Source organism: Hemitrygon akajei, chromosome 21 (genome assembly GCF_048418815.1).
Source record: "Hemitrygon akajei chromosome 21, sHemAka1.3, whole genome shotgun sequence".
Lineage (NCBI taxonomy): Eukaryota > Metazoa > Chordata > Chondrichthyes > Myliobatiformes > Dasyatidae > Hemitrygon > Hemitrygon akajei.
In genome coordinates, this window is record NC_133144.1 from 15,603,857 (window position 1) to 15,627,859 (window position 24,003).

General features: G+C 46.8%; 1 protein-coding gene across 1 annotated transcript in view; it reads right to left on the reverse strand.

Annotated features, from left to right (window-relative positions):
- ca12 (carbonic anhydrase XII) overlaps nt 1-23,796 on the reverse strand; it is a 58,159-nt gene extending 34,363 nt beyond the window's left edge. Inside the window, exons 1-2 of the mRNA XM_073024851.1 lie at nt 23,576-23,796; nt 22,719-22,739 (exon numbers count right to left, since the gene is read on the reverse strand). Coding sequence (XP_072880952.1) covers nt 22,719-22,739; nt 23,576-23,648 — 94 coding nt within the window. The 5' untranslated portion in view covers nt 23,649-23,796. The remainder of the gene's footprint in view (nt 1-22,718; nt 22,740-23,575) is intronic.
- Between the last annotated feature and the right edge of the window lie 207 nt (nt 23,797-24,003).

Consider the following 24,003-nt stretch of genomic DNA (forward strand, 5'->3'; position numbering starts at 1 on the left):
CTCATGGGAAGCTAATATTAGGATGCATGGGGCCCATGGCAAATTGGCTGTTCGGATTCAGAACTGGCTTGTGCGTAGAGGGTAGTGGTTGAAAGGACTTATTTGCGTCGGAGGTCTGTAATTAGTGGTGTTCCGCAGGGATCTGCACTGGGATCTCTGCTGTTTGTTATGTATATAAATACAATGGCTGAACATGTAGATGGGTGGGTTAGTAAGTCTGCAGATGATACTAAGATTGATGGAGTTGTGGATAGTGTAGACGACAGGCAAAGAATACAGCACAATATAGATCAGTTGTTGATATGGGCAGAGAAATGGCAGATGGAGTTTAACCGAAGGAGACAGTACACGGTTAAGGGGAAGATCATTAATCCTGTTGCTGAGCAGAGAGATCTTAGGATTCAAGTACATAGCACCTTGAAAGCAGCTACACAGGTTGATAAGGTGGTTAAGAAGGCTTACGGAATGCTTGCTTTTATTAGTCTTGAATTCTAAAGCCAAGAGATTACGTTGCAACTTTATAGAACTCTGGTTAGGCCACATCTGGAGTGTTGCATAGAGTTCTGGTTGCCTTACTATAGGAAGGATGTTGAGGCTTTGAAGAGGGGGCAGAAGAACTTTACCAATATGCTGCCTGGTTTAGAGGGCATGTGCTATCATGAGAGGCTGGATAAACTTGGGTTGTTTTCACTGGAGCAACGGAGGCTGAGGGCAGATCTGATAGAGATTTATAAAATTATGAGAGGCATAGATAGAGTTAGACTAGGAGTACCTGTTTCCAAGGGTTGAAATGTCTAATACCAGAGGGTATGCATTGAAGATGAGGGAGGGTAGGTTCAAAGGGGATGTGAGGGGCAAGTTTTTTTTCTCAGAGAGTGGAGGATGCGTGAAATGCACTGCCTGGTGTGGTGGGAAAGGCAAAAACATTAGAGGCTTTTAAGAGATGTTTATATAGGCACATGAATGCAAGAAAGTTGGAGGGATGTGGATATTGTGTACATAGGAAGGATTAGTGTTTTTGATTTGTTTTTTTAGCTGGATATTCCTGTGGGCCTGTACCTGTGCTGATTTGATCTATGTTCTATGACAGAGCAGGAAGGATGAAAGATGGGGAGGTAGCATTGCCGGTCAGGGAAAATATCACGGCACTACTCTGACAGGACAGACTGGAGAGCTTGTTTACTGAGGTTATGTGGGTAGAATGGGTAGGAAGAAGAAAGGGATGACCACATTAATGGGATTATATCATGGACCACTCAATAGCGTGATTTAGAAAAGTAAATTTGTAGAGATTGTGGACAGTTGTAAGAAACATGATATTGTGATAGTAGGTGGCTTTTCCTATTTTGACTAGGACATTGATATTGTAAAATGGCTGGATGGAATAGAGTTCGTGAAATGTGTTCGGGACAGTGCCCTTAATCAATATATAGAGGTCTCAGCTGGAGAGTGTTATACTGGATGCCCTATCAGAGAATGAGACAGGGCAGATTACAGAGTGTGTGTAGGGAAACATTTGGATCTAGTGATAATAGTTCCACTAGTTTCAAGGTAGTTATGGAAAATGATAGGTCTGGTTCTCAGGTTGAGATTCTAACTTGGAGAAAGGCCCATTTTGGTGGCATCAGAAAGGATCAAGTGTAGATTGGGACAGGTTGTTTTCTGCCAAAGGTGTGCTTGGTAAGTGGGAGGCCATCAAAAGTGAAATTTTGAGAGTCGATCGTTTGTACTATCCTGTCAGAATAAAAGGCCTGGCTAACAGATATAGGAAATCTTCATTTTTGAGAGAGAGTGAGGCCCTAGTTGAGAAGAAGGAGATGTAAAGCAGGCACAGGCAGCAAGGAACAAATGAGGTGCTTAGGACGTATAATAAATGCAAGAGGGAAATCAGAAGGGCTAAAAGAAGGCATGAGGTTGCTCTAATTGACAAGGTGAAGTAGAATCCCAAGGGCTTCTACAGATAAGAACAAAAGGATAGCAGAGGACCAAACTGGTTCTCTTGAAGATCGGTGTGGTCATTTATAATTGGAGCTAAAAGAGAAGAGGGAGACCTCAAATGGACTTTTTTGCATCTGCATTTACTTGAGAGATGGACACAGAGTAAAAAAACTGAGGCAAGACAGCAGTGAGACCAAGGACTGTATAGGAATTACAGAGGAGAAGGTGCTTGCTATCGTAATGCAAATTAGGGTGGATAAATGCTGAAAAGCTGTTCCCTTGGACCTTCTGTGAGGCTAGCACAGAAACCGCAGGGGCCCTAGCGCAGGTATTCATAGCCTGACATCAATAGTGGGCAAGTTATTGGAAGGTGTTCTAAGGGAACATATATAGAGTATTTGGATAGACGAGGACTGATTAGGGATAGTCAACATGGCTTTGTGCACGGTAGGTTGTATCTAACCAATCTTACAGAAGTTTTCGGGGAAGTCACCGTGAAAATTGATGAACGGAAAGCAGTGGGTTTTGTCTACGTAGACTTTAGCAAAGCCTTTGACTAGGATCCGCATGGGTGGCTGCTCAGGAAGAGTCAGTTCGGGTGAGGTGGTAAATTGGATTTCACATTGCCTTCACCAGAGAAGCCAGTATGTGATAGTACATGGTTGCTTCTCTGAACAGACTAGTGGTGTGCCACAGGTACCAGAACTGGGTCTATTGCTGTTTGTAAATGACGTGGACGATAATGTTGTAAACTGCATCAACAAATTTGCAGAAAACACCACAATTCGGTTTGTAGTGGACAGTGCGGAAGGTTATCAAAGCTTGCAGTGGAATCTAGTCCAGCTGGAAAAATGGGCTGAAAAAATGACAGATGGAATTTAATGAAGACAAGTGTGAGGCGTGGCACTTTGGGTGGGCAAACCACAGTAGGACTTACACAGTGAATGGTAGGGCACTGATGAGTGCCAGAGAACAGAGGGATCTGGGAATACAGATGCATAATTCCTTGAAAGTAGCTTCATAGGTCAATAGGGTCATTAAGAAATCTTTTGGCACGTTGGCCTTCATAGATCTAAGTAATGAGTACAGGAGTTGGGATGTTATGTTGAAGTTGTATAAGACATTGTTGAAGCCTTCTTTAGAGTATTTTTTGTAGTTCTGGTCAACTACCTACAGGAAAGATATCAATAAGATTGAAAGCATACAGAAAAGAAATTTACACACGTGGGGCAAAGCAGAGTCATCTGCGTGCCCACTGTGATCCAAGCAAGGAACCCTGGAGCACATCCTCAGCGGCTGCTCAAGGGTACTTGGTGAGGGACGGTACTGATGGAGGCATGATCAGGTCCTGAAGACCTTCAGCACAGGAGTGGAGTGGGCAAAACGGTCTCGGCCCTCCAAGCAGACCATTGCCTTTGTCAGAGCTGGGGAGCAGCCAGTACCCACCAAAAGAAAATCGGCAGGCATCCTGACCTCTGCGAGGGACTGGCAGCTGTTGGTGGACGTCGAGCAGCAGCTGAAGTTCCCCAACCATATCGCAGCCACCACCCTGCGACCAGACATTGTCCATGTGTTTGAGTCTACCAAGCAGGTGGTGATTCTGGAGCTGACAGTCCCATGGGAAGATCGCTTGGAAGAGGCCTTTGAAAGGAAGCTCTCCAAGTACGCAGGACTGGTCAGCAACTGCCAGCAGGCTGGATGGAGAGCAAGGTGTCTCCCAGTGGAGGTTGGTTGTAGGGGATTTGCACCCCGTTCCTTAGCCAGAGCCTTCAGCAATTTGGGCATCGAGGGAGAGAGGAAGAGGAGAGCCATCCGCAGTACCACCGATGTGGCAGAGAGGGCCTCAAGATGGCTGCGGCTCAAAAGAGGGGAGCCATGGAGTCATGTGTAGCTAGCCATCCGGACACAAGCTGGGGTCTGATCAGCCCCGGCTGGGTCACCTGGAGAAGGGTGTACGATGTTGAAAGACCCGAAACATTCGATGATTCCAGGAACATCACTGAAGATGTGTCCAGAGGTATCAGTAGATGTATGTACACAACAAGGATTTTGCTGGGACCTGAGGATCTGAGTTATAGGGAAAGGTTGAATAGGTTAGGACTTCATTCCCTGAAGCATAGGAGCATTTGTACTCTTTCTTGATTGTAATAATATTTTTACTATAACAGGGTGACCAAAACTGTAAACAAAGTTACAGGCGCGGCCTTACTGATATCTTGTATAACTGCAGCATAACAAGCTAACTCCTCAGAAGCCATTTTACGAGAACCCTTCTTGGGTACCGAGCTGATGCTCTGGGAAATCACTGAGCAGCTGTCCTCAAGGCAAGCAGGCTCACTTTCACTGCACAAACAGCGTCTGAAATCCAACTTCACGTTTCAACGGCTGTTACTGAATTAATGTGACGACTACAAATGGGTCAGGCAAGGGAGTCTTAGCCCCGCATCAATGAGCTCCCTTGCAGCCAGGATCACGGTGGGAGAAGTGGGGTGACTGATGCTTTGAAGGCAGATGCCCACAATTGTTACTCTGGCTGCTCTCAGCCAGACAGCTTCAAGTCAGGAAACAAAACAAAAACAACTGCAGTTGTTACAGTTAAATGCTGAAGATTCTCATCAAGCCTGGCAGCGTCAGTAGAGAGAGAAACAGGACCAGCAGTTCAGGTTGAAGTCTGTTCTTCACTCCCAGAAACCAAACACGCTTTAAACGAGAGGAGGAGGTGTGGGAGAACAGAGGGTGTCGATCCTTTAAGATGGCATAAGGAGGAATATCTTCTATCAAAAATACTTCACCTTTGGACCCGACCATGTCAGAGTACTGTGCGGGCAGAGTTCATTGCAGAGACCAACAGACAATTGAACTACAAGGGACTTGAGGGGTATGATGGGAGAGAGGGAGAATAGTGCTGAGACCAGAACCAGGTCAGTCAGGATCGTGATGGACAGCAGAGCAGACTTGAGGGGCTGAATGGCCTACTCCTATTTACATTTCCCTGATCGAATAGAGATCCAAATGAGTTGCTCTGCGATAGTGACAGAGGCTCGTTATGGACTACTGGCTATAGCTTTAAGGGAAAAGTGCAGGATATATTTTTGTACACAGGAAGTGGATGTCTTGACAGGCTGCCAGGGTGGTGGTGGAAACAGACTCGATAACAACACTTAAGAGGCATTTAAACAGGCACCCGAACAGGCCAAAATGGAGGGATGTGGACTATATGCAGGAAAACGGGATTAATTTAATTTAGCATCATGGATAGCACATACATTTTGGACTAAAGGTCCAGTTTCTTCCCCTCTACCATTTACTGTTCTATGCTCTGTCATCTGTGTGGAGGAGATTTAAAGCTAAGATTACAATCAGCAGTTAATTTTATGACATCCAAAGGCAGTGTTATTGAAGATTCTTAAATTTAAGAGGTTCTGCAGAGGCTGGAAATCCAAAGCAACACCACACAAAATGCTGGAGGGTCTCTGCAGGTCAGCGGGGGGCAGCATCAATGGAAATAAATAAAGAATGGTCTCGGCCCGAAGTGCCGGCTGTTTATTCGTTTTCAGAGATTCCTCCAGCATTTTGTGTGTGCTACTGGAGATTATTTCCTTATATTTAATGCAAATGTTGCCCAGCACAGTGCCCTAAACCTATGACAGGGAAAATGTGACTCACAGTGAGTCAACACTTAAGCTGCTTCTCATTCCGGTTACAACCAAATCCTTCAGCTGCCAAGAAATTGATTCCTTTCTTCAAAATCCTTCATTCAGGCATCCTATTCCACATGTTTTCCCACCATTTTGTAGAAGACCCAGAATTGTCTGCTTGGGGATCATTCCTGTGGTACGGAGAGCAGATTTCTGAATGGTCCAGGAACCCATGAATCCTACCGCAGAATTCCTCTTTTACACATTTGTTTATTTATTTATTTATGTTGTAACAAACAGTATTTTTTCAAATCTTGTACTGTACCTCTGCCACAAAATAATAATTACACGATGTACGTCAGTGATCAAAAACCTGATTCTCCTTCACTGACCACAAACAGGTCAGCCACATAAGTACATGGACACAGAGCAGGCCAAAGGCTGGCTACCTTGTGGTGAATGACTGCAGACAGCTTTGCCCTGGACGGTGTGGAGCTTCTCAGAACGTGGAGTGTATTCCCAACCCTGTACCTTGGAGATGGTGAAAAAAGAGTTTGGGGTGACATGATCTTCACTTGCCAAGATGAGTGGAGCTCTGTCTACACTCAAAGTCAAATTCAAAGTAAGTTTACTATCAAAGTATATTTACGACACCATGTACAACCCTGAAATTTGTTTTCCTGTGGCTACACTCAGTAAATTCATAATATAACAACAACCACCTTAGAATCTATGAAAGACTGCACCAACTTTGGTGTTCAGCCAGTGTGCAAAAGACAACAAACTATGCAAATACAAAAAGGAAGACATAATTAATTAATAAATAAATAGATAAAGAAACAAACAAACAAACAAATAAATAAATAAATGGACAAGCAAGCAAGCAATAATTATCAAGAACATGAGATGAGGAGTCCTTGAAATTGAGTTCATAGGTTGTGGAAACAATTCAGTGATGGAGCGAATGAAACTATTCCCTCTGGTTCAAGAGCCTGATGGGTGAGGGGTATAGCTGTTCCTGAACCTGGTGGTGTGGGTCCTGAAGCTCCTGTACCTTCTTCTTGATGACAGCAAGAAGAGAGCATGTCTTGAGTGGTGAGGGTCCCTGATGATGGATGCTGCTTTCCTGCCATGGTGTTTTGTGTAGCTGTGCTCAATGTCAGGGAGGGCTTTACCCGTGACGGACTGGGCCATATCCACTACTTTTAGTTGGATTCTCTGTTCCAGGGCATTGGTGTTTCCGTACCAGGCTGTGATGCAGCCAGTCTATATGTTCTCCCCTACACTTGATAGGCTCCACAAATACCCAGGACAAAACAGTCCACGTGATCAGCACCCCAATAAACCTTCACTCTTTCCACCGCGGGCACACAGTGGGCACAGTGTGTACCAGCTGCAAGATGTGCTGTAGACCCTCATCCAGACCACGGCACCTCCCAACCCTACAACCTCGGCTACAAAGAAGCACAATGGACAGCGAGTGCAGGACTCACCACCACCAGGCTCGGGGATAGTTACCACCCCTCTTGAAACAAACTTCACTTCCCCCATCACCCAAAATGTCCCCACAACCTGCAGACTCACTTTCAAGAACTCATCTCAATTTCTCAATACATTGCTTATTAATTATTTTTTTTCTTTTTCTATTTGCGTGGTTTGTTTTGCTCGCTGGTTGAACGCCTAAGTTGGTGCGGTCTTTCATTGACTCTATTATGGATTTATTGAGTATGCCCACAAGGAAATGAATCTCAGGACTGTATATTATGTCATATATGTACTTGGATAATAAATTTACTTTGAACCCTGAACCCGTTTCCCCATACCCATCTGAAATCTAACCTGGGTCACCACAAATCCTGTATGAGGCCACCTTAAATCCAACCCAAAGGCAAGCAGGAAGAAACAGGAGGAAAGTACTGAATAGATCCCCAGGAACGTCCAGTTAGCGACTGAAAGACCAAAGATAATGCCCCTGCGAACACAGTCTACAATCTTCCTCCATACTTTGGAATGAAGTATAACCAATGCCCTAGATCAGGGGTCCCCAACTGGGGTGGGGTGTAGATCCACCTCACCCCCTTGCTTGATGGTATTGGTCCACGGCAGTAAAAAGGTTGGGGAGCCCTGGCATAGATGATCTGCTTTTGTGATATCAACAAGGCTCGATTATCCTTGGGATAATCTGTCTGTCTGTGGATTTTGTAAGGAGCAACAGCGTCACTTTGAACTGGAGTCTCACAGAGCAAGACCTCTGACAATGAAGAGAGAGCACTACCCAGCTTGCTGGAGTTGGGTCTCAGGGTAGGGTAATCGGTTAATGAAAACAGGATGTTGGCGAAGTAAAAGAAATCCAGGATGTATATTGTATGTATGCATTTCTCTGACGCTAAGTGTACCTATTGAAACAACCCAGCAGACAGTCTGAATCCCCCACTAGATTCACTCAGCTCCCCAGCCTTCGCGAGCAAGCCTGCCCTGCTCCCCACGAGATCTGTCTGTTTACTGAGATGATGAACAGTTATCCCTGGCACACTTCCTGTGTTGCAGAAGCACTTGAGGTCCTCTGCTCTGACCGCGATCACAGTGTCGCAGCCCCTTTTCAGCCAGCTCTAGGCAGACGTAACCAGAAGCTGCCGGTCTTCGGCCAACCCCCTAATGACAGGGAATCCCTGTGATCAAAGCTGCCCACAACGACTGCTCGCTCCGACCCCCCCTCCTCGGCCGTCTCCACACTCCAAGCCCAATCTACAAATAATTCCACCAGGGAGGCACCTCACACAGAGCCCGTTCACAGCCTGATTTAAATGCCCAAGCCTCGGGGCGAACCACAGACTGCACCAAGAGGTTCAGTATCCTGTCCCACACAATAGATTCCTTTTCTTTCTGCCCGTAGCCCCGTCCTCTGTGAGAATCTCCCCATCCTGAAATCACCCCACTGGCACCCAGCACTGATCCCACTCTATTCCTCCCATGCCTCCGGCTGGGACCGATTCCAACCAAGCTTCTCGCCTTAAATCTTCACCATCACCAACCACCTGCCTCTCCCTTTGCTTCCCTCCACCCTTCCCTGTGCACTTCCAGTTCCTGTTTCCGAAGCAAAGCTCATTCCCCTGAAATCCCAGTTCTGTTTTCTTCCTCTGGGAAGGGGCGGGGGGGGGGGGGGGTTGTTGGTTACTGTAGTCCCTCTCCTCTGCTGATGAAATTGTAATGAGCCCATGGGTTTTACTAGAAACGCCAGGACAGGTCAAGCATTGTAAAAGAATGAGGATGAGGCCGCTCAGCCCCTCAAGCCTGCACTGTCATTCAATGGCATTATGGCTAATCCATCTGTCAACTTAATTCCACATTCTCACTTTGCCCAGTAATCTTTCCTCAAGCACCAGCCCCTCCCCCCAAGCTTCTCTAGAATCTATTTTCCTCTGCCTTACAAACGCTCAAACACATCATTTCTACTGTGCTTTAATGAAAAGCATTCCAAAGTTTCAGAATCAGAATCAGGTTTATTATCACTGGCATGTGATGTGAAATTTGTTAACTTAGCAGCAGCAGTTCAATGCAATGCATCATATAGAAGAAAAAATAATAATAATAAATCAATTACAGTATAAATATATTGAATAGATTAAAAAATCCTGCAGAAATAATATATATTAAAAAAGTGAGGTAGTGTTCAAGGGTTCATTGTCTATTAAGGAATCGGATGCTGAGGGGAAGAAGCTGTTCCTGAATCGCTGAGTGTGTGCCTTCAGGCTTCTGTATCTCCTTCCTGATGGTAACAGTGAGAAAAGGGCATGCCCTGGGTGCTGGAGGTCCTTAATAATAGACGCTGCCTTTCTGAGACACCGCTCCTTGAAGATGTCCTGGGTACTTTGTAGGCTAGTACCCAAGATGGAGCTGACTAGATGTACAACCTTCTGCAGCTTCTTTCGGTCCTGTGCAGTAGCCCCTCCATACCAGACAGTGATGCAGCCTGTCAGAATGCTCTCCACGGTACATCTATAGAAGTTTTTGATTGTATTTTTTGTCATATCAAATCTCTTCAAACTCCAAATGAAGTATAGTCGCTGTCTTACCTTCTTTATAACTTTATATCAGCGACTGATATGTTGGGACTAGGTTAGGTCTTCAGAGATCTTGACACCCAGGAACTTGAAACTGCTTGCTCTCTCCACTTCTGATCCCTCTAGAGGATTGGTATGTGTTCCTTTGTCTTACCCTTCCTGAAGTCCACAATCAGCTCTTTCGTCTTACTGATGTTGAGTGCCAGGTTGCAGCTGTGACACCACTCCACTAGATGGCTTATCTCACTCCTGTACGCCCTCTTGTCTCCATCTGAGATTCTACCAACTATGATTGCATCGTCAGCAAATTTATAGATGGTGCTTGAGCTATGCCTAGCCACACAGTCATGGTTATAGAGAGAGTAGAGCAGTGGGCTAAGCACACACCCCTGAGGTGCACCAGTGTTGATCGTCAGCGAGGAGGAAATATTATCACCAATCTGCACAGACTATGGTCTTCTGGTTAGGAAGTTGAGGATCCAATTGCAGAGGGAGGTACAGAGGCCCAGGTTCTGCAACTTCTCAATCAGGGTTGTGGGATGATGGTATTAAATGCTGAGCTATAGTTGATGAACAGCATCCTGACGTAGGTGCTTGTATTGTCCAGGTGGTCTAAGGCCAAGTGGAGAGCCAATGAGATTGCATCTGTTGTTGACCTATTGTGGTGATATGCAAATTGCAATGGGTCCAGGTCCTTGCTGAGGCAGGAGTTCAGTCTCGTCATGACCAACCTCTCAAAGCATTTCATCACTGTTGAGGCGAGTGCTACCGGTGATAGTCATTAAGGCAGCTCCCATTATTCTTCTTAGGCACTGGTATACTTGTTGCCTTTTTGAAGCAAGTGGGAACTTCCACCCATAACAGTGAGAGGTTGAAAATGTCCTTGAATACTCCTGCCAGTTGGTTGGCACAAGTTTTCAGAGCCCTACCAGGTACTCCACCAGGACTTCCGCCTTGCAAAGTTTCACAATGCTCAGTGAAGATTTCACCCCATCTCACCCTTAAATGGGTGGCCCCAACCTGCTTTTTATTTAAATAGTGATCCTGGTTCTAGGTTCTCCCACAGGAGGAAATCTCTCCTCCACCCCTTAAAATCTTAAGTTTCAATCTAGTCGCCGCTCTTTAGAGGCCATTGCCCACTCCAAGCATCAATCCAGTAAATGTTCTCTGGATGGTTTCTAATGCCCTTACAACCATCTTCAAATGTGTAGACCAATACTGTGCAGGCAGACCAAAAATCTGTACAGAACTTGCTAAAAATATGTAAAGAAAAAGTGAAAATGGAAGAAATGGTCAGCAGATCAGGTGGTATCTGTAGAGAAAACAGAGTTCACAATTCAGGCCATTAACCCGAAACGATTCCTCCCTAACTGATGCCAGCTGAGTTCTCAGTACATTTATTATTGTTGTGTTATTTATTGTTTACGCTATCAGCTGTGTCTGGATCACAAACAGGTTCCGTTTCTCCAGGCAACCACTAAATCCATTTGGTCCATTATTCAGAAAATGCACAAGAATCACTCGATATGATAAGGGTATTGCAATTCATAGCGTTGGTGAAGTTGTTGATAGCCACTCCCAGCCTAGTTACAGTGGTAGAGAATCGGGATGCTGTGCACTCAATGGCTGATAATGAGTGGATGTCACATTTTTCTCATCTCAAGTAGCAATAGAAGTGATTGCTTCTCGACTTCCAAGGCAACTCTGTTAAATGGCCTCCCACAGTGAAGAAAGCAACCTGCATTCTTAATAGACAGTGGTGTCTTATTACTCCAGGGAGGTTACCTGTAAACAGGTTTCTTGTTTAAGAATGGTAATCCTTTGAATTTAATAATGTTTATGGGAATTCAATTATATGAGGAAGGTGTACATGAATCGGCCATTTGTAACACAAGCAGAACCTGTACAGGAGACTGTTCAGCCCATCCTATCTGGACTATAAACAGAAATGCCACTGTAGCCCCTGAATTTTTGTCCCGAGTCCTGCGGGGTTTCATCACTCTCCACTCCACTCCTCACCCAAACTGACTCTGAAATTGCTCTCCACAACTTCCATTTCGTCGCCTGCAGAGTACCGTCATGAAAGAAAAGGGACTTTGCTTCCGGATCACAATACCAGTGTGCATTGCCCAGCCCCACAGAAAGGAATTGGTCCTCTGCAAATAGCAATCAAAGCTTGCTGGTCCAGCCACAGCACCAACTAGTGGGTAGTCCCCAGCCCTGGGCAAGGATTTCAGCCCACAACACTATGGGTGACACACTGGCACAGCTGGTAAAGTCTCTGGCTCACAGCTACAGAAACCTGGGTCCAGGGGTTGGTTTACGGTGGCATTCCTCGGATAGGAGGGGAGGGAAGGGGGGGAGTATGACCTGAGCAGTCCCGGTGAGTGAGTGGCACAGCTGGTAGAGCCTTGATCTCACAACTCCAGAGACCTGGGCTTAGCTCCAATGTCGGGTGCTGTGTGGGGACTAGACCTCCTTCCGACGAGTGACCATGTTCCCATACTAATCCCCCCTCCCACCATGTGTCCAAGTGCTTCTTAAAGACACTATCATACCTGCCTCAGCCACTTCCTCTGGCAGCTCGTTCCAAAACCTCGGCATGAAACAGTTGCCCCTCAGATCACTTTTAAATCATTCCCCTCTCACCCTAGATCTATGCCAACTAGTTTTGGACTCCCCTACCCTGGGGAAAGACTAATGATTCACCTTATCTAAGCTTCTCATCATTTTAAACATTCCTGTAAGGTTGCCCCTCATTCCAAGGAATGAAGGCCTGGTCTGAGCAACCTCTCCCTACAACTCCTGCCCTCTCAGCCTGGCAACATCACCATGAATCTTCTTTGCCTTCTTTCCTGTAGCAGGGTGACAAACCCTGTTCACAGTAATCAAAGAGCGACCTCACCAACAACATACAACTGTAGCATAATATCCCATCTCCTATACCCTGTGCTCTGACTGATGGTCAGTGTGATAAATGCCTTTCAGACACCCCTTCTTAACTGTGACGCCACTTCAGTGAACCGTGCGCTTATACGCACAACGCGCTGGAGGAACTCTGCAGGTCGGGCAGCATCCGTGAAAGCCAACGGTCAATATTTCGACCCGAGACGTTGACTGTTCATTTCCACGATGCTGCCCGACCTGCCGAGTTCCTCCAGCATGTTGTGCGTATTGCTTTGACCCCAGCATCTGCAGAGTATTTTGTGCACTTATACTGCTGGTTCCTCTGTTCCATTTATATTCCCCAATACCCTACCATTATATTACAATTTCTATGCTGATTGGACTTTACAAAATGCATCATCTCACACTTATCTGTACTGAAATCCATTTCCTTAACTAATCAAGATCCCCCTGAATCTACAGTAACCTTCTTTATTTACTACCAACAAAACTTCCTAATTTTGTATAATTTGCAAACTTGCTGATTAAGCCTTGTGCCTGCACTTCCATCAATAAAAACACTGAGGGTCCCATCAGATTACCAGTCCTGTGGCATATTACTAGTCACCAGCCCCCATTCTGAGAAATGGCCTTCAACCTCCACCTCTGAACCTTCTCCAAATCCAGCTAGCTAGATGTCCCAACTTCCAGACCAGATTTAATTGAAATGTTTCATTGTGCTTAAATATTCTCCTTTTTAAAAAAATATTTACTTTTTGAAAATAGATCCAAAGTTATTTGCACATTTGTCAGGATCACAGCCATGCAAACTGTCATTGGAGTGACACTCAGGGGGGGGGGGGGTGGCCAGGGGTTACTATCTGTCTCCGACTCTGGGGGTGGGGGGGGAGGGGTTGCTATCTGTCTCTGACTCTGGGGGTGAGGCCACACCAGCTCTGAGACAAGCCTGCTGTTTGTGCTGAATGCCAGTGTGCCAATGTAATTCTACTGTTTGTGCTGAATGCCAGTGTGCCAATGTGAGTCTGCTGTTTGTGCTGAATGCCAGTGTGCCAATGTAATTCTACTGTTTGTGCTGAATGCCAGTGTGCCAATGTGAGTCTGCTGTTTGTGCTGAATGCCAGCGTGCCAATGTAATTCTACTGTTTGTGCTGAATGCCAGTGTGCCAATGTGATTCTGCTGTTTGTGCTGAATGCCAGCGTGCCAATGTAATTCTACTGTTTGTGCTGAATGCCAGCGTGCCAATGTGATTCTGCTGCTTGTGCTGAATGCCAGCGTGCCAATGTGAGTCTGCTGTTTGTGCTGAATGCCAGTGTGCCAATGTGAGTCTGCTGTTTGTGCTGAATGCCAGCGTGCCAATGTGAGTCTGCTGTTTGTGCTGAATGCCAGCGTGCCAATGTGATTCTGCTGTTTGTGCTGAATGCCAACGTGCCAATGTGAGTCTGCTGTTTGTGCTGAATGCCAGTGTGCCAATGTGATTCTGCTGTTTGTGCTGAATGCCAGCGTGCCAATGTGATTCTGCTGTTTGTGCTGAATGCCAGCATGCCAATGTGAGTCTGCTGTTTGTGCTGAATGCCAGCGTGCCAATGTGAGTCTGCTGCTTGTGCTGAATGCCAGCGTGCCAATGTGAGTCTGCTGCTTGTGCTGAATGCCAGCGTGCCAATGTGCGGGGAACTCGGCTTCAATGAAAGAATGGGTCAGACGCACACGGGGCACAGGCAAACAAACTCAGGGCAATCACATCCAGACCCCAGCCCTGCCAGTCTAGAGTGTAGAGACCAACACTACACAACGCTGCCTCGCGTATTACACCAGGAGCCACCAGAGGGATGAAGAGGCTGAAAGCTTGATAATAAGAAGCATTACCAAAGATGCATTCCATAAGTTCCTGCCACACTCCCACTCTGGGACCTTCAGGACTGTTATAACAAGGGCTAGCATAAGGAACCTCATCTTTCCACTGGACACAGTGTCGCCTTCCAGATTCAATACCGAATTCTCCAAACTCAGCTACCTCACCATCCCTCCCTGCATTACACCCAGCCATTTCTGCTGTAAAGCTGTCTCTGATATCGGCTCATTTTATCTGTCTCCACAAGTACAGTGCACCCCACTGGCCAAGTCATACAGTCCTGCCGAAGGGTCTCGGCCCGAAACGTCGACTGTACTCTTTCCCAGTGATGCTGCCCAGCCTGCCGAGTTCCTCCAGCATGTTGTGTGTGTTGCTTGGATTTCCAGCATCTGCAGAATTTCTCTTGCAAGACATACAGTCCTGCCTTATGCAAAAATCTTATCCCTTGCCTTTGTTCTCCCCCCACCCCCACACAAAATTATTGGATGATCTCTACAACTTATCCCCACGGCAGCCCTGGCCTCATGCAATCAAAGATCTTTCTTACCTGAAGTTATGTGCAATTTAAAATTAAACATTTAGTTCAAGCTACTTATCATCTGTTCTTTACTCCTACCTGAAATTCTGCAGATCTGCCTGAGCTGCCGAGTGTTTCCAACACTCTACATTTGAATCCAACAATCTTTAGGAATAGTGACTCAATCGTTCACTGCAGTGGGTTAAGAAATGGCACTGCTCTTATCCCCGGCCTTTCTTACAGTTCCCAGTAATTCAAGCAGTCAAGGCAACTGGACTTGCTGTGTCGTCTAGAAGGTGTTTCACCACTCATCCGAGAGGCTCCTTCAGTTCTGATCCATGGTGGGTAGTTTTCTGGCTTATAAACTCTGAGTTGTTTAAATGTCTAGCAATCACATGAGGGTCATTGAGTCAGAGAGGTAATGAGAGGGCTGTTAGACTTATCTTTGCATGAATGGAGGTAGAGATGTTAGGACTGCATTGTAAGTAGCCGCTGGGTGGTGTCATACCCCACCCCCTCTGTTCAGGGATGGGTTTTCCAGTTTGACAAAATGGCTTCTTTGATTATCGGTGTTTCAATTGATTGCAGTAAAAATACACCTCTATCTGGAAGGGCCAACTGGGTTGGGTTCGGAGAGGGAAAAAGGACTTGGGGGCTGGCTGGAGGAGCGGTGGTTGGTGGCGCTGGCTGTGAATGGTGTGGGGATCTTGGGAAATAGTGCAGGTTCAGATAGGCGGAGGATCTGGAAAAGGAGCCACAAATGGAGGGTTCAGGTGAGGATGGGAGGAGGTTGGAATTAAGTTGAATCCAGATCTGGAAAACGGAAAAAGAAGCATAATTTTGGAATGATTTCAAGAGATGGAGAGGAGAGGATGGATATTTTGGAAAAAAAGAAAGAAGACCTAGGTATTTTAAAAAATTTGAACCAGAACAGCCGCTCTCCGTCAATCCCATTAAATTAACTACAGAACTAAAAACGGCCATAGGGAATATAGATTGTGTTCATACTTTAAGGGAAGGGGGGTGTTAACTGTGTGTAAGGATAAAAAGCAGTGTGAGAAGGCCTTACGATTGAACACTTTATTTGGCAAAAAGATAATATCTATGTTACCTAATGAAATTGAGGTGTTGGGGTGTTATAACAGGTGTTCCAGTGGAGATTTTGATAGATTAAAACTCATCTATTGGGAGGCAAGGTTAAGGAGGTAAAGAGGTCGCAAGTAGTCAGAAACGGATAGTATATCTATTGATCTGTGTTGATGAAGTGAAGCTCCCTGATAAAAGTTAGTTTGGGGTATGTTAATTACCCACCCCCGCTTTAGGTTTAGGTATCTTGTGGCAGTATCTCATGGGAAACTAAGATGTGGTAAGTGTGGTGGGGAACAATATGAAGATTGTGAAGGTGTAAAGTTTCATTGTTGTAACTGCGGAGGAGAGCATGGTGCAGCTTCTAGGGGATGTGAATGCTTAAGAAGGCAGCTGAAGTTCAAAAGGTTTAAGTACAATTAGGTGTGTCTTACACAGAGGTTGTGCAAAAAGTTAAACCAAAGATTGATAAAGTATTACCAGTCAGAGAACAGACTGTGAAGTCAGGGGCTATATGTCAGCATCATACTTTTCTTACCAAAGATACTTTACTAGTTGATAAGATGCAGTTTGAGACGTACATAGCAGATGTGGCGAATTGCTCAGATGTTCAGACATCTAGTCGTACTGAGGAAATTAAAATTATTGTGAAAGCTGCTGAAAAGTATCTGGGTACAACAGGTGTTACGTAGGAAGCTGTAAATGAAGCTCTAATGGGTTAAGTTTCTATATTTCAGTCTCCTTGTGAAGGTACATAATAGGCATAAGAATATTGCAGTGGAATGCGAGAAGCCTGATTTCTAAGAACTTTAAGAAGTTTCTGATTTATCAAATCCACCTGATATTATATGTATTCAGGAAACCTGGTTGTTACCACATTTAAGTTTTTCCTTGCAGGATTATGTTGTAATTAGGCGTGATAGATTAGTTGGTAGAGGGATGGTGTTACAAGTTTTATAAGGAAAAGGAGTTGTAGATGTAAATGAAGTGTGTGAAGCGCTTGTAGAAGTACAAACCCCATTTCCAGAAAAGTTGGGATATTTTCCAAAATGCAATAAAAACAAAAATCCGTGATATGTTAATTCACGTGAACCCTTATTTAACTGACAAAAGTACAAAGAAAAGATTTTCAATAGTTTTACTGACCAACTTAATTGTATTTTGTAAATATACATAAATTTAGAATTTGATGGCTGCAACACACTCAACAAAAGTTGGGACAGAGTTAAAATAAGATTGAAAAGTGCACAGAATATTCAAGTAACACCGGTTTGGAAGACTCCACATTAAGCAGGTGAGGTATCATGACTGGGTATAAAAGTAGCGTCCATCAAAAGCTCAGTCTTTGCAAGCAAGGATGGGTCGTGGCTCACCCCTTTGTGCCAAAATTCGTGAGAGAATTGTTAGTCAGTTCAAAAGGAACATTTCCCAATGCAAGATTGCAGAGAATTTAGGTCTTTTAACATCTACAGTACATAATATTGTGAAAAGATTCAGAGAATTCAGACATCTCAGTGCGTAAAGGGCAAGGTCGGAAACCACTGTTGAATGCGCGTGATCTTCAAGCCCTCAGGCGGCACTGCCTAAGAAACCGTCATGCTACTGTGACAATTATAGCCACCTGGGCTCGGGAGTACTTCAGAAAACCATTGTCACTTAACACAGTCTGTCGCTGCATCCAGAAATGCAACTTGAAACTGTATTATGTAAGGAGGAAGCCATACATCAACTCTATGCAGAAACGCCGGCGAGTTCTCTGGGCCCGAGCTCATCTCAGATGGACCGAAAGACTGTGGAACCGTGCTGTGGTCAGATGAATCCACATGGAAGCACCAGGTTAGTAAGATAATTAACAAATGTAAAGGGACATTAAATATTCTTGGGTGCTGCATTAAAATCTCTGTTGACTTTATATATTTGTTGAATTAGATTGGTACTTGATTATGGCTGTGTGGCTTATGGATCAGCTTCATCTTCAAATTTAAAATGTTTGGATGTGATACAAGCTCAGGCCTTGAGACTGTGTTGTGGTGCAGTAAGACCATCCCCTGTTTCAGCTTTACTGGTCGAAATGGGACAATTACCCTTACAGTTGCGGTGAATGAAGTTGTTGACTTGAGAGAGCGGAGGAATGATCACCCTGTTGAAAAACACAGGGATTCTGTGTTTGTTGAAAATCCTTCCGAGTTTCTCTGAAACTCCAGCTACAGGTGGGATGACCGTGTTTTTCTGTCTGCTTTGCTCCTCATCTCTGTCGGTTGGGTTGATGTCCCTGCAGGTTTTTGTTGCCATCTTGATGAAGGCCCACTCAGGGTAGTTGCAAGCTTTCAAAGTTTCTCTCAAATACTTGCACTCCTCATCTTTAGCTGTGATGTTGGTGGGCACATTCTCAGTGCGGAAGTGTAGTGTTCTGATAACACCCAGTGTATGATGAGAGTCAAACTGTAGATACTGATCAGCGTGGGTTGGTTTCCTGGAAACTTCAATATCAAGATGTTCACTCTTTTGGTAAGAACTGCACAGTCTAAAAAGGCCAGTCTATTGTTCTTGACACCCCCTGTAAATTTGATGTTGTTACCCACCGAGTTGATGTATTCTGTGAAGGCTTGCATCTCATGGGTTTTGATCTTGACCCAGCTGTCATCCACATACCTGAACCAATGACTGAATGATGTTCCATGGAAGGTGTTCAAGACTGTCCTTTCTGCTTCGTCCGTGTACAAGTTGGCTACAATAGGACACACCAGTGAGCCCATGGCACAGTCGTGTTTCTGCCTGTAGAAGACCTGTTTGTATTAGAAATAGGTAGCGTTGAGACAAAGGTTGAGTAGGGTACGTACGTAATGCGAGTTGAGTGTGGTCCTACTCTCCAGGGCACTATCCTGACAGATGTATTTTTTTACTGTCTTGATCATTTCTGAAGTGGGCACCGATGTGAACAAAGATGTAACGCCATTTGACAGCACGGTCTTGCCTGTGTTCAGCTTCAGGTGATGAACTTTCTCGACAAAGCTGGAATCTTGGACGTGGTGTGGAGTGTTGCCAGGCAAAGGCGTGAGAATGTGACAAGATATTTCGCAGAGCCGTAGGAAGCTGAGTTAATGCTGCTCACAATGGTCTGAGAGGGACTCCTTGCTTGTAGCTCTTGGGGAGTCCGTACAAGGATGGGATGGCTTCTCCCAGATAGAGGTGATGATATAGGTCCTAATCGATGACTTTGTTTTTCTCTAAATGTTGCAAACAGTCCATGATCTTCTTGTAGCTGCTGGTAGGATCCCCATTAAGTACTTCATTAAGAAATGTGTATACTTTGTCACGGTAATCTGTGTTGAGAACAACTACCTTTGTCGTCGGGTGGTGATACAGCGGTCCTTTCAGAGCAGTGTCAGTGCCCTCCTCTCCTGTGAACTGAGGTGCTTTGGCCAAGGCAGCAGAGACTTTCACCCTGAGTGGTTCTGCTTCTGATATGTTGTTACTGCGGATAGCTGATACAGTGGCTGTGATGAGGTCCACCGTCGCAGTGACAGCAAAGTTTAACCCTTCTGCAAGGACTTCAATCTCTGGTTCTCTGTCAGACAGGTTTGTTACCCACTTAGCCTTGTCATTGTTTGTTGCCCCACCGTCTTCCTTCTGCCTCCAGGTTAACTCCTCTACCTTCCCGTTGTTGCTGGTTCTAGTTGCTAAGATGATAAACTTGTTCCTTTCTCTTTCCTTACCTCTCTGGTGTGTTGAGCTCGTTCAATGAAACCAGCCGCTGTCTGTAGAACGGTGGCTGGTGGTTGTGCAGTAAGACTCTGTTGTATTTGGTTCTTTCTCTATATTAAGACATCAATAGTGAAATGGATCTGTCTTGCCAAGAGGAAGAGTGACAAAATGTTTTCTAGACAACACAGCAAGTCCATTTGCCTTTACTTACCACTACCTGATATACAATGGCCTGGATGGCTGAGAACCTTCATAGACATTTTCCCAGTAGTTCTGGCCTAAAGGATGTGCCTTCGCATGTGTCCTTAGTTCCCCAAGGCCAGGGTGGTTGACTGCCACTAACACCAAGTCACTTAAGTGTTTAAGAGAAGTTTGGATAGGTACATGGATAGTAGGGGTATGGAGGTCTATCATCCCAGTGCAGGTCGGTGGGATTAGGCAGTTTAAGTCGTGTTGGCATGGACTAGATGGGCCAAAGGGCCTGTTTCTGTGCTGTACTTCTCTAGGACTCCAACCCTGGTGAATTGACTTCATCCCAGTCACATCTGAGAGCAGCCACGTGTAGGGGCTGAGCCCGTCTGACGGTTATCACTATTCCAAATTTGGGCACCCCTGCTTCCCGTGCAGCGGGTGGTGCTGCTGTCTCGCAGCTCCGGCAACCCCAGCTCGATTCTGACCTCCGGCACCGGCGGGCTGGCCCTGGGACTGAGTGGGGTTCTCCGGGTGCCCCGGATCCATTATTTACTGAGCGTGGTGAAATAATCAAATGACAGGAGTAGAGGTGGATAGAAGAGAGAAGAAGCAGGAAGGTAGTGGGAATTAGGGGAGGGGAATAAAACGTTGGGATGCTCTAATGTCTAAAAACTTGTTTTCTTACGTGACTACGTTAGACACAGACACTACAACACATTACAGGACCTTCCAGCCGTAATGTGCTGACCATGTAATCTACTCTAGAAACTGCCTAGAATTACACTATGCATAGCCCTCTATTTTCTAAACTCCACGTACCTATTTAACAGTCTCTTAAAAGCCCCATTGCATCCGCCTCCAGCAGAGCATTCCACTCACCCACCACTCTGTGTGAAAATCTTGGCTCTGACATCCCCTCGGTACCTGCTTCCAAGCACCTTAAAACCATCCCCCCCCCCCACCCCCCCCCCCCCCCCCCGTGCTAGCCATTTCAGCCCTGGGGATAAGAAGCCTAACTAACAACATGATCAATGCCTCTCATCATCTTATACACCTCCTTAACGTCATCTCTCATCCTCCGTCGATCAAGACGTTTTCCTTTCTCGTTATTTTGAATGCGTGTGTATGTTCTTGCACATCCGCCCTGGAGGAACGATGTCTCGTTTGGCTGTATCCCTTACACTTCCTCCCTCACCACCGTTCAGGGCCCCAGACAGTCCTTCCAGGTGAGGCGACACTTCACCTGTGAGTCGGCTGGTGTGGTATACTGCGTCCGGTGCTCCCGGTGTGGCCTTTTATATATTGGTGAGCCCCAACGCAGACTGGGAGACCGTTTCGCTGAACACCTACGGTCTGTCCGCCAGAGAAAGCAGGATCTCCCAGTGGCCACACATTTTAATTCCACGTCCCATTCCCATTCTGATATGTCTATCCATGGCCTCCTCTATTGTCAAGATGAAGCCACTCTCAGGTTGGAGGAACAACACCTTATATTGCGTCTAGGTAGCCTCCATCGTGATGGCATGAGCATTGACTTCTCTAACTTACGTTAATGTCCACCTCTCCTTCTTACCCCATCCCTTATTTATTATTTTCCCCTTTTTTTTCTTTCTCTGCCCCTCTCACAACCACTCCTTGCCTGTTCTCCATCTCCCTCTGGTGCTCCCCTCCCCCTTTCTTTCTCCTGAGGCCTCCCATCCCATGATCCTTTCCCTTCTCCAGCTCTGTATCACCTTCGCCAATCACCTTTCCAGCTCTTAGCTTCATCCCACCCCCTCCGGTCTTCTCCTATCATTTCGGATCTCCTGCTCCCCCCACTACTTTCAAATCTCTTACTATCTCTTCTTTCAGTTCGTCCTGACGAAGGGTCTCGGGGCCCCAAACGTCGACAGTACTTCCACCAGCACCACACCAGTGTGTGTGGAGGTGTCCATGTATGGTTTGAATAACAAACTTAATTTGATTTGATGTAATTGACCAGATAGGTCTCCTGTGCTATAATAAATTAACCCCACAACTACCACAGTGGTATCCACAGGGTCAGATTCAGGTGAAGACAGCGGTCTTGCTTATACAACGGGAGCGAGGCGTGACGGATTATAGCTAATCATTGAATGACTTTTGGGTTAATTGTCTGGCTCACAGTCAATTACACACTCAATGACATTTGCAGATTATAAAATTCATGCTTCTGCTAACTAGCCAGCAATTCTCCCACACCGAAACTCCGTCTGTAATTATCGGAAGGTGGGAAACTGCAGCAAATTACCTTCACGTGTAGCAAACTTTGTCAACGCGGTTTAAATTGGAGCTCTTCTGGCCGGCGTGCGCGGCCAACCGAGTGATGGGGGAAATGCGGGCTGGTTCCATTCCCCCACCCGCAGGAGAAGGGAGGAACTATGCCCAGCTCTCGGTGCCTTTGTAAGTTGACAACCTTAGCAATGCGAAATGTAGTTTGGGAAAAGCTGGAAACATTCGGGAGATCAGGTTGCTTTGTGGAGGGAGAAGGCTGCAGACGAGTTGCTGCGGCTGACGAAAAGGCAAAACCTGTTCTCCCTGCAATGGCAACCAGTTACGGAACGAGGAAAGAACTAATGAACCCACTCCACCTCTCACCGACGGCCCTGCCAGTGCCCGTGTTTACTGTTCGGCTGGGTCCCGGTGGGTTGTGAAGGAGTTAAGAGTACGAATGCCTCCAGATCCCACCCAGGGCTGCCAGACGCCGGCCGACACCCGCTGGACAGCTGGGCGACGCTGTCTGTCCGGGCTGGGACTCTGGCTGGAGGGCAACCTTCAACGAGGAAAGAAGTTTAAAAACACTTACCGGTGTAGCTCCATTCGGTATCTGTAATAGAATAAATAAATGCCAGATCAGACCATGGAGACTGATACAGCCCCGGGCTGGGACACGCGCTGCTTCGTCCCTCCTTCCCTCATTCTCCTACCATCCTTCCCACTCCCCTCCCTCTCTTCCTCCTTCCTTTCCCCTCAATATCCTTTCCTCCTTCTCTCACCTTTCCTCCCTCTCCATCTATACCCACCCCCAGCTCGCTCTCTCCCTCCCTCATTTTCAGTTTCACCTCCGTTCTTCCTTCCTCTTCTCCTTATTTCTCTCTTCCTCTCCCCCCGTTCCCCCTCCCTCTTCCCCCGTTCCCCCTCCCTCTTCCCCCGTTCCCCCCTCCCTCTTCCCCCGTTCCCCCCTCCCTCTTCCCCCGTTCCCCCCTCCCTCTTCCCCCGTTCCCCCCCTCCCTCTTCCCCCGTTCCCCCCCTCCCTCTTCCCCCGTCCCCCCCTCCCTCTCTTCCCCCGTCCCCCCTCCCTCTCTTCCCCCGTCCCCCCTCCCTCTCTTCCCCCGTCCCCCCTCCCTCTCTTCCCCCGTCCCCCCTCCCTCTCTTCCCCCGTCCCCCCTCCCTCTCTTCCCCCGTCCCCCCTCCCTCTCTTCCCCCGTCCCCCCTCCCTCTCTTCCCCCGTCCCCCCTCCCTCTCTTCCCCCGTCCCCCCTCCCTCTCTTCCCCCGTCCCCCCTCCCTCTCTTCCCCCGTCCCCCCTCCCTCTCTTCCCCCTCGTCCCGTTCCCCCCCCCCCCCCTCTCCCCGCACTCCTCTTCTCTCCCCCCCCCAGCCAGTACGTCCAGCATCGGACAACTTCTCCAGACGGTTCAAGTCTTCACATCGCCGAAGACCCACCTGAGCCTGCCCGCCGGGAGCTGATCCCGAGAAGGAGCAAAAGGAAAACCCCCCGACTCATTGCCGTGGCCATCTCTGCTCGCTGCCGGGATTCGCAGGGTTTCGGTGCAAGTACTGGAGCGAGTACCCGCCCTCGGCTCCGCCTCGTCCCGGAGGGGAGGGAACCTAAGCTGGTCCCTCTGAACGTATATCGTCCTCTCCCTGCATCCAAGTGCTGGGATCCTCACTTATTTCTTCCTTCCCTCCCTCACTCAGCCCTCTCCACTATTTTTCACTCCACCCTTCCTCTTTCTCTTCTCTCTCCCCCCACCCCTACCACAAGATGACCAGGCAGTGCGAGCAACTCCAGGAGCGAGCCCAGCGGCTGTCAGAATTATCCGCAATCGCTTCTCCGAGCTGAGACCGGGTTCTGGAGTCGGCTCGAGGAA